The 15,254-nt window shown below is 39.0% G+C and overlaps 1 protein-coding gene across 1 annotated transcript in view; it reads right to left on the bottom strand.

Annotated features, from left to right (window-relative positions):
• Nucleotides 1–15,254, bottom strand: part of WWC2 (WW and C2 domain containing 2) — a 95,551-nt gene that overhangs the window by 25,702 nt on the left and 54,595 nt on the right. Inside the window, exons 6-11 of the mRNA XM_041479987.1 lie at nucleotides 13,693–13,822; nucleotides 12,860–13,006; nucleotides 11,795–11,868; nucleotides 8,442–8,684; nucleotides 3,659–3,748; nucleotides 2,128–2,735 (exon numbers count right to left, since the gene is read on the bottom strand). Of these exons, the coding sequence (XP_041335921.1) occupies nucleotides 2,128–2,735; nucleotides 3,659–3,748; nucleotides 8,442–8,684; nucleotides 11,795–11,868; nucleotides 12,860–13,006; nucleotides 13,693–13,822 (1,292 nt within the window). The remainder of the gene's footprint in view (nucleotides 1–2,127; nucleotides 2,736–3,658; nucleotides 3,749–8,441; nucleotides 8,685–11,794; nucleotides 11,869–12,859; nucleotides 13,007–13,692; nucleotides 13,823–15,254) is intronic.

Genomic DNA, 15,254 nt, shown 5'->3' with positions numbered 1-15,254 from the left:
ACTGGAGTAGAAACACTGAACAAACCCCAGATCTGTGTCTCACTGTTAATTACTGAAGTCTCACCATGGGGCCCATTTTACTGTGGAAACCAGAGGTATTGAAGTGTAATTAGTTAATACCTGGCTATTCAAAATTCAAATACTTGTTTTGGCAGCCTTAATACAAGTTTAAAGACAAACTGTATTATGCACGTGGTGCTACATGAGGAAGTATCAGCATGAAGAATCACAGAATGAATTTACATTTTAAAACCATAACTACTTATATAGACTTAAAAGGCAAGCTGACAATATCCAGAATAAGAGGTCCTCAAAAAGTCAAAAAATGTTAGAGAACCACACAGTGACTTTGAAAATAATGATCTATAGAAATAAATTTCAAAAAAAAAAAAAAATCTGATTTCACATAGCCCAAAGTGTTCCCAAATTCCAAGCCATTTTGAATTCAGTTCTCTGACTATGTGAGCTGCAGCCAGATTGCAAAGACAGACTGAAAATGGTTGTTAATTTGGAAAGGATATGCTGCTGAAATACAGGCAGGAAAATTAATTATTGTTTCAATCTTTCATAATATGGCTCTAAAGTAAAATAACCACTGTGCTACACTATCCTGAAAAGACAAAGGACAAAAAGACCCATTCCCCCCAAGTTCCCTTTCCCTGCTTTTTCAACTTTGTATTTTACAGGCTCAGACCATTACGACATCAGTCAATTCCTTGTTTTCTTTCTGCACAGTGAAAGATAGTGGAGCCTCCCAGCTTGTACTAAGCACACCATACTTTTCTATTCTGATGCCACATTGCTCCGGCCACCATTGAAATCAGCACAGTACTGCAGTAAGCTAATCTAACTAGACAACAGATATTACAACAGCTCCTTGAGAGAATTAAAAAAATAAAAGCAAATTTCTCACTAAAATATATAACTGTATGAATATGACAAGGTACTTTTATTAAAAATTGAAAAATTCCAAGCATAAGGTTTCAAACTTGGTAACAAATCTGGACAATGCTCAAGAACTAGGCCATGTTTATTCCCTAAAACACCAAACTCCTTAGTTAGCTGCTTCCCTACCAGCTCAGAAATACAGTTGGAAATGCCAGGTACTGACCAGGTTTCAAATAGGGCTGCCAGTGCTCAGCACTACTGGAAATCTGTCTCACTCAGTTCTTCCTTGAGAAAACAGAGTGCAACATAAACATGAATAGTTTGCAACATACTTGAAGACAATGACACAGAATTACACTAGAGAAGAATAAATGTGCAGAGAGAGCACAACATACTGTCAGTCCGAACAAGAGGCAGCAAAGCGAACACTCTAAGACTGAGCACGAGCCATCTTGACAGCTGGGATTTTTGAAACCTTCCAAAGGTTTTGACAACATAAGATGATTATGTATGCTCTATGGCTTTTGATACAGACCAGAAGTGGAGTTCATCACACCTAATTTAGCCACCTCAAAGTTAAAGTTAACTAGTCGCTAAGGATACCTTGATAACTCACAGTTAGGGGATCCTAGACTCACTTAGGAGTTCTGTTCTAACTTGGATAAAAAGCTAAAAGCTGTGAAATTCATGTTAAAAATGTACATGGCATGTAGTCACCTGTCTTTCATAATTCAAAATGAACTGCAGATCTTTCAGTGACAGCAGGCTCAAATCATTAGATACACATAACACATAATTTACAGTCCAGAAGTCTTTTTTACTGAGAATGTCAGTTTGTAACTTACTCTTCAATGAGAAACAAAGTCTCTGATTTCAAATTACCAGAAAGCCAGCAGAGTGTATTTGCTCTACATCCACACATCCTTGTAAAATCTAGGAACACCATGCATCCTCCATGCTTTCAAAATCCAGCTTCAGGTTTTTGTGTTATTGTTTTTGTGACAGATTGCAATACATGAACTTACTTTCTAAAATAGCTATTGAAAAATGTGAACAGAATCAGGGTGATCGCAGCTCTCTGCAGCCAAAACTAGAAGTTAGGTAACATTCCTCAGAACATGCAAGTGCATGCTGACCAAGATACTCTTCAGTTACACAAGGTGCCTCCTCATTTCAAGAGCCAGCTGTTAATTTTCATGTTGCACATACATTTGACATTAGATTTTTTGTTTTAATTACCTGAACTTCCTTCATGTAGAGAAGGCAGAGGCTGCCTAACATTTAGATCTTTATCATCTGTAGGAGTCCGAGATCCTGCTCTGGCTTCAGAGTCCAATAATATTTGGTTCTCGCAGAAGCTAATGCCTGCAAAATCACCTGAAAGGTCAGAGTCTTCGAAGTCCGTAGTGAGGTGATGCAGAGGGGAATTTTGAGCTGACACTGAAAATGCAGCTTCTAAAACCAAAGGGGAGCCTGGGGGGGACAAGGAGGAGAGTGAGGATCTGGAAGACAGCGATGCCACAGATTTAGGAGGTTCAGTCAATTTGGGATGGTCTGCAGCTGAAGGAGAGTCACTGTAACCAAGTCTCCCATGGGAACTGACCACTTCATTTTCATGAATAGTAGTGATGGGTCCCGAAGGAATGTAACCAGTTTTTTCTTGCAATATGAAATCAAGTTTGTACTGATAGTCCAAATCTGTAATTTGATCGCCTTGGTTATAGTAGAGATCCGTGGAGCTGAGCGAGTTTAGCGACCCTCTACTGGATGTGTTCAGAGATCCCCGGCTGGATGCCAGGGATCCCAAACTGCTCCCTGAAGACACAGATAACGTACTAGCTGAGAGGCTGCAAAGAAAGCACAAACACATGCTGACGTTACTAAACTAAACCAGCACAAAACACAACAAAGAGAGGGAAGCTTGACTGAAACTGCCTTGTAACAGATTACAACCAAAAGCTGCTTGGGACATTATGTTTTTGAAGCACCTATACCTGGCTTAGCTCAGTGTGCCCAACCTGCACACTACCAGGGCAATTTACCCAGCCTTTGGCCACCTGCCTAAACCCCTTTTCTTCTGGAGAAGGCTGCAGATTTGACAAACTGGTCTGACAGTAACAGCAACCTTCTCAGCTGTTATATCCCATTGGAAACCTGCTCTACTCTGACGTGGGTGCTCATGTGGTCAATGTGACAGCACAGGGATCCCCAGGATGGAGCTTATGACAGCACAGGAGTGTTGCCACCTCTAGAGCAATTCATGCAGCCTACCCTATCCCCAAGCACCTGGGAAAGATGCCAGATAGACAACTTCTAGCAGAACTGCTTCCCATCTGCATGACAACATGCACTCCACGTGCACAGTAAAAATCCAACAATGTAAATTATGGCAAAGCTGTAACAAGCAATCTTGTCCTGTTAATAACAGGAGATAGGAAGTCCTGCTGGGCCAGAGAAACTTGAGTGTCACTGCCTTGGTTCTGGAAGATTGCTGGGAAAAAAAATGTCAGGAAAAAGAATTCAAACAGGCCTTCTAAACACTTAAAATATATTTACTGAACAATAACAGAACCATCAACTTAGAAAATTTGCTGAAATTATAAAAGTACACCACGTTTGCAAGGTGACTAAATGCTTGAAGCTATTACATTTGCATTTTCTTACTTTAATATATTTTGCTGAGCTTCCAGCTAAGAGATAAACCTAAGAATGAAGTTGGGACATCCAGTCTACTACAAAGCAGGTTTCACATCATGCAGTACAGTCTCACCTCCTAAGTTGTGAATGCAAATAAGTAGTTAACTTTGTAGTTTCTTCAAGTTTCTGTACCAACACTTTTCTTCTCTCCTCCAATTTTAATCTGCAAAAATATGTACATATTAGTTCAGGAAAGCATTACAGAATAGGCTAGAAAATTTTATAGATAAAAAAGAAACAAAGTGAAGATCCCTCATTTTTTTATCAGGTTGCCAGCGACTAAAATCCAAAATACTGTGTTAGCTCTCGGTCTGATCATAAAACCCCAACTGCTTCAGCAGTGTGACTTTACCTGCAGAATACCAAGCACTGTAACAAACCTGCTGAGTGTACAAGCAAGCACAGGGTTGGGACATTCACACTGTACCAAGGGGAACATGCACCCAATAAAAGAGTAACAAATGAGCACTGGGAAAATAGCTGAAACTTCAGGATAATAAGATCTGCACTCATACAGTTTTTAAAAGCCATACTGAAGACTCCCTCCTCACTTAATATAGTTCCAGGGGAAAAAAACCAAACAAAACAAAACAAAAAACAAAAAACAAAAAAAAAAACACCAAACAAACAAAAAAAACCCCAAAAAAAAAAAAAAAACAAAAAAAAAAACCCCCAACCAACAAAACTAGGAAAAACAAAAGAACACCAATACCAGTAATAAGTAATACCACTATTAGTTTTGATAATTTGAAATTTAAGATCAAAGCACTCCCTTTAATTTCAGAATCTGTATATAGGGACAAAGCACAGCAAATCAAAGCAGCATTCAGTGAAAGGTTCTGAGATTACAGACCATATTTAGGAGTCCTTGGTAAAGATTTCTACATTCCCAGCAGCTTTGTCAGCACCTCAGAGCCACACAGCATTGCAATGCTCATCATCAAGTTCACCTTTATGAGAAAGCAGGATTTATTGCCTCCTGCTTTGTTATCTAGAACAGCTCTAAAGCCACAAAATGGGGAACTCTCCTATTCCTCTTGGCTAGGAGAAATGATTCACTAACCTTTAGAGACATTTTCCCCCCTTCTTTTAATTCCCTTTTATCACTCCATTTACACTAAATAAATTGCTTTCTTTCAGTGGATTCAGCTAAAATCCTCCTGTAGTTGTGGATTACTGTATTCTCCTCTAGGCCTTGCTCAGTCAACTGATACATCGCAAGTTCTCCAGCAACTAATCTGAGAAACAAGAAAGATCAACCATTGCTTTCTTACACAAAGTGAATTAACTGAATTAGATACTCAAGACTGCTCAGAATTCACTCTCTTTGAACATCAGATACCAGCAAAAAGACATTAAGTCCCTGATTCAGCAAAGCATGAAAAGCACTTGCTTACACCCATGCTTATTCAGTGAGCAAATCTGGGTTATGCAAAGGTGAATAAGTTACCCCGAGGTCAGCCAGGGTGTGACTTCCACTCCACTGCCCATGCCACACGTGCTCTCACACTGCAGTGACGTGTTCGTCTGCCAATACCTGCTAAGGCTGTTAAAAGCATACACAGTATTTCATTCTTCGCTCAGAAAGACATACACACAGGTTTCCAAACCAAGAATTATGTTCATCTATTGTATCACTCTTTCCAATAATTTTCCTATTCATCGATTTTATTTTTCTGTCTTATTTTAAAGCCTAATCTATCCTGCTTTTCCCAATCAAGACTGCTCTTCACTAGCTCTTTTGTGGCTTTTCAGTAGTGAACTGTGATTTTTTTTCTCAAGGAAGAGGCATAAAAATTGCTCTGTGTTCAACTACTAATGGTAGAAGACAAAAAAAAAAAAAAAAGCTTAGGAATTTCTCTGACTGAAGTCCTCAAAAGACACACCTACAACCACCTCAAGAGAGACTGAATAGCAACTGAATTTGTACTACTGAACTAAAAGGTTTCATTGGTTTTTGCCTCAAAAGCACAATTAACAGTTTGTTTTCTGTTACTGTCTTAAGGAGGTTGATAAACATAATTTATCCCTTATAATTTAGCAGCTGAAAAGAATTTCTTTCCTGGAAGTAATTTGATCTACTAGTAATTAAATACAATTGTTAACACTTGCAGGCTAATGTCAGAAAGATGCTAGTCACGAATCACAAACACAAGCCAAGTGATGAATCACTTGTGGAAGTTTGAGGAAATGCAGGAAGTAATTTTATATCTCACAACAAATGGAGATTCAGAGAAAGTTGTTTTCATTCTACATCCAGCTAAAGGGAAAAGAAACCCAACAACCCCACCTCCAAAACTGTCAGACAATGAACCTTCCCTCTTTATAGCACCAGCAGGAACTATAATATCCAAAAACCGCTGTGTAAACACCTAAACAACCACTGTGTTTTCTGTTCTGACACGGGCCTGTCTCGGTCTCTCCTGTTTGCACCACTTCTATTTAAATTAACCTATTCCTCCTTGCAGGAGGGACTTCTGTGTTAGTGAGACATTCTCTTTTGATCTTAGATTGTAACATCACTGAGAGGGGCAGAGAATCTTTAAAGAAAATACATAAAATTTAAAGTGCACATACCTAACCTTTCAATGCAAACTTAGGTGGACATGTTTGTGACAGGCACAAGAGCAGGTGCCCATTTTGTAGGCAACAGCACAATCAAGTACTTAAATCATGGATCTGTTCAAATGGCTGTGTTTACTTGGGAAATACTGCCAAGGACTAAAGCTATAATGGAACTCAGAGGCAAGAAAGTAGCAAGTAATTCTCAACAGTTCCACAATTCAGTTATTCCTACACAATTGCTTTAAGGCTTCTTAAAGCAGCCAGAGTATGCCCTGTCTCTGCCTTTTTGAAGTTGATATGTTATGATCTACACCCTCCTTCTGTAAATTGAATCCACGTACATCTACTAGTGGCAACTTCGGCATCCTGCTCCAAAATAACCCAGGGCTATGCTATAATGTTTTTGTTTTAAGTCAGAGCACGTCTCCTGTTTCTTTTCCCTTTAGAAATGAAAAAATCCAAACCACTAAACCAAATGAAAGAACCCTCATTGCATTAAGCTCTGGTACAATCCACAGCTTCTTATGCTGCTGCTTCATTACCTGTGAAAACACAGCAAACTGAAGGCATTCATGAAACCTCATAGAAGAAAATGGTAATGCAACAATAGTGCAAGATTTTGAAGATGGCATGGCTCCTCCACTGATAAGGGAGGGGAGAGTCTCCCTCAACTCCAAGAAACAAAATCCTGCTGATTAATCTGGTACAATTAAATGTATTCTTTTAAAATTAACATTTCAGAAAGTTTCATAATCTGAATCCTTCTGAAAAAGATTTTGTTTATAGTAGACAAACCAGAAATAATCCTCAAAATAGCCTCGTGTGAAAGAATTTTTGTGCTCTGAAGTCAAAGGAGACAGTTTTAATATAAACAGTTGAAGCTAGAAATTCACTGGAGATTCACTGGAATAACAAAAAAACAACCCAGAAGCCACTATAAGTGCTACTTCAACCAGCAGTGCACAACATACCATACATTAACTTCAGGACATAAAGCCCAAACACTCCATATTTTCAGGATCAAAAATCAAAGGAAAAAAGTTTGAGGAAAAGAGAGGGGGGAAAAGGAAGCTCTAACAACTCATTCTGTCAATACACATGGAAAATTCATTTCTTCTTGACATGGGAGGACAATTTTACTTGCCCTTGGTACTCCAAGTCGGGCACCTGACATGTATGGGAAAACAGGTGCAGAACTTACTCTGGCACTAAAGCAAATCCTAACCACAAGATTCAGACACCAGCTACCTATTTATAGCTCGAGTCAAGATTTAGCTATACAACAGCATATTATCAAAATCTTAGATTCAACCTACCTTATTCGCAGGTATTCTCCTGCGAAAATATAGCTCCCCTCTTCTAAAACACATTTGGATTATTAATATAGTGCAGTTCAAACTATTATAAATGGTACAAATGCTTTAAAAATCTTATGTAACACACACATTTGTACTTCGCAAGCAAAAAACTTTCTTGTTACTCAGCTACAATTTAGGATGCAGCTTCTAATCCTAAAACAGGAATTTGGCAATACAGCACACTGAAGGTGTTTCCTAGTAGAGGGAAGTAAGAAAGCCGCACAATGCTGTTCAGTAAGGCATACTACACTGATACACACAATGACATTTTGTGTTTATTGCATTTTATGTGGGCTAGAGGTGCCCCTAAATTTATTTCCACTTAGACCTGATGAAAAGTCTATCTGTGACAGTCAGCTTTGATTTTCTGCAAAATGTGAATGTGACTAAAAACAATTTATTGTGAGAGTAGCTCCCCTTACTAGTTAGGTAGCAGCAAGTTCAGAAAGTTTTCCAGCAATTATCCTTCTCATCTGAACTTTTTGGGGTTTTCTCCCTTTTTGGTTGCATTTTTGTGTGTAATAAAACTCACAATGAAAGGCTTCAGATGTTGTAACAATCAAGATAATCTTTGTAACCTGAGTTCAAACAGTTTACAGCTATTATCAGAAATGAGTGAATGATGTATTGCCTTCCCGCTGGTGTGTTGACATTCCTCAGTTATTTAACATCTGTCACAGGCATTTTCATGCTGGTAACAAATGTAGAGCAACTGATACTGCAGAGCAGATACAGGGTGTTCACATTCTCTCACAGTACTGAACACTTCTTTGTTTTTCTGCCCATTGGGCTAATAACAAATTTAATTAAGACCTACATAGAAGAGTCACTGAAGGAAAACAGCCCATCAAGGCATAGTTCAGGTTCTGCAATGAGTACAAAGGTTAGATTGCAGAAAGCAGCATATAATATTAGCAAAAGGCAACCACTTACCTTTCAGCAAGTGCTTGACTGGGTGTGCTTTTCACAGACACCAGCTCTTCCTCAAGCCTCTTCCTTTCTGCTTCTAGCTGCTCTAGCTCGTCTGGAGTACGTTTGCGTGGTATAATAAACTGAAGCTCCTTTAAAAGCTCTTCTTTTTCATTGATTAACATCAGTTTTTCCTTTTCCACATCCAGTGCTCCAGGCCAGGCTTCACTGTCTAGCTTAGAGAGTTCAATCTTCAAATTAGCCATGCTAAAATAAAACAAAGGAGATTTAATTGAGTCCAGCACAGCACACAAAGCCCAGGAAAGAGAGAAGTGATCGAATATTTTGAAACATATCAGGATATAACAACATTTTATACTAACGGCCCTACTTTTGGTTTTGTTTCACAAGAACACAGACTATGCTAGAGAATCAGGTCACATACAGAGACCAGCAGCAACATGCATATTAAAAATTAGTTGATCCTATTCCAGTTCAAGTAGAAGTCCCAATGTTATTAAAAGCTTTATTGAAAGCAATCTGTCTGGTAATGTAGCAGTGGCACCATGCTTTACTCATTCAAGAGTATGATGGATTTCTCCTACACTGTGGGAGGCTGACAGCTCCTCAGAAACAGACATGGCCATGGTGAAAGAATGTGCACCACAGCAGGGTGCTCACTTCAGCAAATCTTAAGACAAAAGTATTGCTCTCCTATGCAATTAAAGAAAAAGGCAATACAACAGTAGCTACCTAAAGAGAAAAGAGATGAACTCAACAGTTTGAGTTCGTGCCACTGCTCTTCCCATTGCAGTAGTGGGGGGCATCAAGACCACCAAAGCTCCTGGAGCCCTCAACCCATTTCCAGAAAGGTCTGGAAGAACAGACTGCTCATGACAGCTAATTTGCATAGAAAGTGAGACCTGTAACTCCAGGGCAGGGACAGCTTGGCTACAAACAGGTACCCCCAGAGGCACCCCAGGACCTTGGACACCCCATCAGATGGATTAATGCTGGGACCAGGGCCGGTGATGTTTGTTTGTTTCCTTGCTCTGTTTCTTATTTCCTCTCCCTTTTCAATATCATCCTACCCCCTATTCAAAATCCATCACCACTTGTTTATACTAGGAGGTCAGGGACTGACATCCCAATTTCCAGGCCATGTGTATAATTTACTAATACAATTTCATAAGTTTTTGCTGACTCTTTGACTTTTGTCATTCCTTTTTGACCATGGGCATCTATGAATCTTGAGTGCTCCTTTCCCCTTAAGGGTCAGATGACACAACAGGCCAGACAGGAATATTAGCCAGATCTTCACTACATCAGGGTAGGATTATCAGCATGCTGTGTCAGATCCTTTTGAATAACAACTGCAACTGAATTCAGCATAGTTATGAACACTCCACCTCTTCAAGACATTCTGATGGCTAAGCAACGTCAAATCTGCAATGCACAAAATTATCTGGTAATTTTCAAGTAGAGATGTTCACTTACAAGATCCTCTTTACAAGATCCTCTCTTCATCTTAGCTATTTTACCACAAAATAATTGAGAATTTTCACATCTAGTATTTCAGAGGAGATGGTCAACACTTATTAAATTACAGTGATGCTTACACTGGCCACAATACTTGGGGGAGGGGTATAATTAGGTACTGAACTTCATGTACAAACTGCTGCGTATCTTCATTATTCCAAGTTACATACATTGAAATTTCAACCCATGTTCTTGGCTAAGTAATTTGTGAGAAAGAAAGATCCTGTGCTGCAGTACTCCATACTCTGAGCACCGCACTGTTTCTCCTTTTTTTTCTCTTTTCCCCATGCCCCAAGATAGATGTGGCAAACTGACCTACTTCAAGGAAGTTTTTTGCTCCTACAAAAGAAAGATAAAATGCAATGCTGGGACTTCTTGATATCAAAACATAACCAAAACAGAGGGTGATCAGGTTTTGGATCAATTATGCCTGAGAAACAAAGCCACCTATCTCCATCTAAGTGACCACCTGACAATTACCATTATGTACATGATGATTCTGAGCCAAAATCATACATGTTCAATACCGAACAAACACAATAGCCTTGGTGTTCTTTGATGAATGCGTTGATTATACAACGAGGTTTTATGATCCATGATGAGCATATAAAGGATTACTGTTGTTACTGGTAAGGATAGTAGCTACTACCCTGTAGGAGGAAGTGTACTTTTGAAATTAGGCAAGAAACAGTCAGGCAGACTCCTGCCTTTAAAACCTAAAAACAACGAAGCCATTATTTGGTACTGCTAAGTTGCAAATTTATTTTTGTAGTTTTTTAAATGATCATGCCACAGTTTTCCAACTGAAATAATATTTAAATCTCAGATTAAATGGCATTCTAGGCACAGTTTTCATCTGGGGAAAAACGTTATTGCTTTACTTTGTTGCTTTGTTTAGTTCTTCATAGTAAAAAAAAACCCCAAAATTTTGGGTGTGGATTACTGCTGAGATTCCTATTTCCCTTAAATTACAAAGAACCTCCACAACAAAAGCAATAAGGCTTCTGAATAGCTGACAAATAATTTGCTGACAAGTATTAGAAAATAATATCACACAAGAGTACTATCCCAACAGTAAATCCTGACCCAGTGTTATGCAGCACTTCTGGTGCACCAGAAGATGTCATTCGAACCCTGAATGTTCTGCTTTCTGATGCCCATTTTTCAGTGCTGTGGCAATTTATCAAGATGGCACCACTTGCACGGGCAAGCACCACAGAACTTTATTTGAAAGGCATTCCACATTCATCAGCGGAGCAGTTCCTGACTTCTTTTCTCCTCAAGTTAAACTAATGAGAAAAAAGCCAACCCATAGTGATAGCAAGTTTTTAAATTATCTAAAGTCCCAAGGGAAAAAAGAAATAATTAAGCCTACTAAATCTGTACTGGAAGTCTGAAGCAACTCTAAAACTGATGAGCCTTCAGTGGTATAGTAAAGTGAAATTATGATCCTGAAGAAGGATATAATGGACATAAATAACCTGGCGACTGCTCTCCTCAGAAAGCCAGCTCACTCTATTCCCTTAATCCTGGAACAGCCAGTAATTTGTCAGTGTTTTAATTTTGTTTCACAACACATCCAGTTTAGCACTAGGGAACAGCCGGAGCGCTCCCGAGCGCTGCAGTCCCCGGCAGGGAGCGCGGCGGTGCCGCCCGCTGGATGTCGCTGCGAGCCCGGCCTTGGAGCCGCGGCACCGGCACCGTCCCGGGCACCGGCAGCGTCCCAGACACCGGCACCATCCTGGGCACCGGCAGCGTCCCGGGCACCGGCAGCGTCTCGGGCACCGGCAGTGTCCCGGCCCCGCGCTGCGGCCGCACGCTCCCACCGACCCCGTTACCTTCGCTTGGCCTCTTCATACTGCAGACTGAGTCTGACCTTCTCTGCTAAATTCGATCTACTTCTTGCTCCGATCTGTTGAGGGAACAAAACCAACCGAATAAAAAAAGTAGCCTCGTTACCATGCAAAGCTTTTAAACGAACCAACAAAACCCCGGCAGAGGCTAGAAAAAGTACTAGTTAAAGAAAAATAAAACTACCACCCTGCCCCTGCAGCCAGGCCCACGCTTGCTGTTAAATGCCTAGTTCTCATCTACTCAGCTGTACAAAACAGTGCTGCTTTCTTCTGAGCCACTTTACACATTTTTAGCTACTGTACTACCAAGTGTCAATATTCCATCACAGTAAAGCCAGAGCATTTTCAAAGAATTCTTGCAGCGACTGCACTGAAAATTCTCATCTACTATGAATTCTGTTGAACTCAGAATTTAGAACTATGTCAGTGCATTTCAAAGTTAGACTTTAATAAATTTGTTACAAAACTCTTTGTCTGGAAAACCTTGTACACTCTCTTTCTTACGAACTTAGCTTGCAGAACTTCAAAGAAGGTATCAAAATTAAACAGCCTTCTGTGTATATAAAATATAATATCGGTGAAACAAGGTTGTATTAAATCACTGAACAAATAGTTCCATGAACAGATTTTCAGCTGTGTGAAATGCAATTCTGCATTTAAATTCTGAGATCTTTTTTCCTGAAAATTTAAAAAAAAAAAAAAATCATCTTCATAGTTAATAGGTCTGTAATGTGAAACATATTCTATAGACAGATAAAAAATACTATCCACTTCTCCTGATTTTCACTGTACTGGAACTATTTGACTAAATCAGATTTTCATAAATGCTTCATGACAAATGTATAAAGTTCATCTGAATCTTGATTTAAAATTCACGGGCAAAAAATCAGAAAAGTAATTCTAGTGTGAGTGATTCTAAGTAATTCTGTGAACCAAGGATACATATATATGGTATCTGCAGCAGCGAACAGCCATTTGATTCCAATTCCATTAACAGTAGATTTCTTCTTAAATTTCTCTTTACACTGGACAAAATAGAAAAAAGCTCACCTCACCAGAAATGTCAGTTTGAGACCCTGTATCCAGAGTTTGTCTAGGAAAACACAGCTGTGAGTTTACAGAGCTGGAACTCAACTCTGGCTCAGATGTTTCAGTGGTTTGGTCAGCATTGAATTTTTCCCTCAGCTTTGCAAGACTCTGTCAAGGAATTAGAGAAGGAAGTGGCATTAAAGTTCCTTTGCACTTTACCATGTTTATACCAGTTTATCTTCAAAAGATATTTACATAAAAGACTGCATGATAAAAATTCTGGGTTCATTTCATATTAAGCAACCCATTCTTTTAATCAAGCCATTCACAGGTGACACTAAGGGTGATCAACACCTGTGAAAATGTAAAAGGTACTCATTTAGGTTTATGTCTGTTTTGGGACTTTGTTTGTGTTTTTTAATTTGTCAACCAATTATGAATTTTGCTGGGAAAAAAAAAAAAAAACAAAAAAAAAAAAAGGAAATCTGCTTTCAAAAATGGAAACAGGACAATTTAGATAAGGAAAACTTTCACTGATTTACAAAATGGTCAGGCATCCCAGAATATATCAATTTTGTCCATTTAATATTCTAAATTCTGCTTTAGAGGTAACATATGCATGGTACCTTACATTCAAGTTCCAATAAAATCTATATTCTCTGACACAGAGCAGCTTTTTGAAGTAAGAATGTCACAGGCTTCAGTTTCTGCATCTGAAAATTAATTTAGTACTAGTTTGGCCCAAAGAGTTTTGAGAACCTCTTAAAAGTATAAAATATGAAGTATTTATCATCAGGGAAGTGAGTCATGTTAAAACAAATCCACACAAAACTTCCATTACCCAACCAAAATACCTTCATTAAATCCTGTTTTTCTCTCTCGCCTGAAGTGATCGCCTTTCGGATGGACTTCAGCTCCTTCAGGATGGCTTTGGCCTCACACAGCTCATACCCGCTCTGGCCTCCAGACATTTTTTGGTCAATTCTGTGGAAAGAGAGAATATTAATAGCAGATAGAGAAAATCATACTAATGTCTCTGCTGTTCTACTTCAGGCAGAAGCAGAGTTAGAGAACAGAAGAGAAGGAGGTGAGACACCGTTTCTTTCAACAGACATGGAAAGGAAAAATGACATTGAAATCTCCATTCAAATACAATTTAATCCTTGGCAAAAACCTCAAGGAACACAGAGTTATTGCTGACAATACTGTCAAATTCCTATTCCCACCATAACTCTCTGCAGCATAAGGCAGCTTTTGGATGCACCTTTCATACTAATAACTGTTTGTGCTCCTTGCAGAGCAGAATTTATTTCAAGTAAATAAATTCTTCCACCAAATCCTTCCACCCAAACCCACAATGGGACACAGGCAGACAGGCGGGCTTCTTGGTACTAATCAGCCTTTCTGAGCAGAAACATAACCAGCACCATTCTTGTCTCAGCTTCCCTCTAGTTCACCCTAATCCTGGGCATTAGCTGTCTGGAACAGCTGTTCTGCTCAGCCAGTCACCAGGCTCTCTTTATTCACAAAATCTCTGGATAATTAATACCATATGTCATAGATTGGACAATTCATTAAATTCCTGAACTACCAATGATTTCAGAAACTGTAACCTGAAAATAATAAAAGGCTACCCTAAACTTGGAGTTTAAAAGATGATTCATTTTAGTATTTCCACATTTCCTTCAAGAACTACCATTTGTAAACACATTTCTCTGGTCTCTGGTTTAACAGAGTATTTCATAGCATCATGGAAATTACTGCAGCTGTGCTTCAAAAATTAAAACCAACCAAAAGCCATCTTGATAGAAATCCAGCAGTTAGTAAAGAATAAATTCTTGTATAATACAACTGGTTTTCTGGTTTTTATCATCATCCATCATCTTTGCTGGAAGTTAACAGCCTTGTCAGTGAGGAGTGAACAAACCAGAAGTGATCATGAGTGTCCCCAGCAAGAACAGCAACTTGCACAAAACACCTGTAACTGTATTCTATTTTTCTTAAAGTTTTGGCCACAAAAATATCAAAGTTCTAAAGTAGTCTGTAAAGCTGTGAGCATATCTGTTCTCTTTTCTCTACATTCCAGTTTTTGTGAAAACTAAACTGCCTTTTTGTAAGGAAATTACCTCTGTGACTTGGCAATCATTCCTATTCAAGGATATGTTTATTTTAGTTTGAAAGTTCCTCAAACTCTTTCATAGGCAAGCACTTACTGTCTGACAACTCTCAATTTCTGGTAACTTACCAGGTTGCTAAGGTCAAATAGATACAGGATACACCAACAATTGGGATCATGAGTGAACGTTTGGGCAATACACCACATGCTGTCTAGTAAGATGACGTGCCACATTCAAATTGCTACTGCTTTATTCTGTATATAATTAAGATAGACAAGAAGGATCTCTGATATATAAGA

Source organism: Pyrgilauda ruficollis, unplaced genomic scaffold, assembly GCF_017590135.1.
Source record: "Pyrgilauda ruficollis isolate IOZ18807 unplaced genomic scaffold, ASM1759013v1 scaffold5, whole genome shotgun sequence".
Classification (NCBI taxonomy): Eukaryota; Metazoa; Chordata; class Aves; order Passeriformes; family Passeridae; genus Pyrgilauda; species Pyrgilauda ruficollis.
This window is presented reverse-complemented; position numbering and strand designations above follow the sequence as displayed.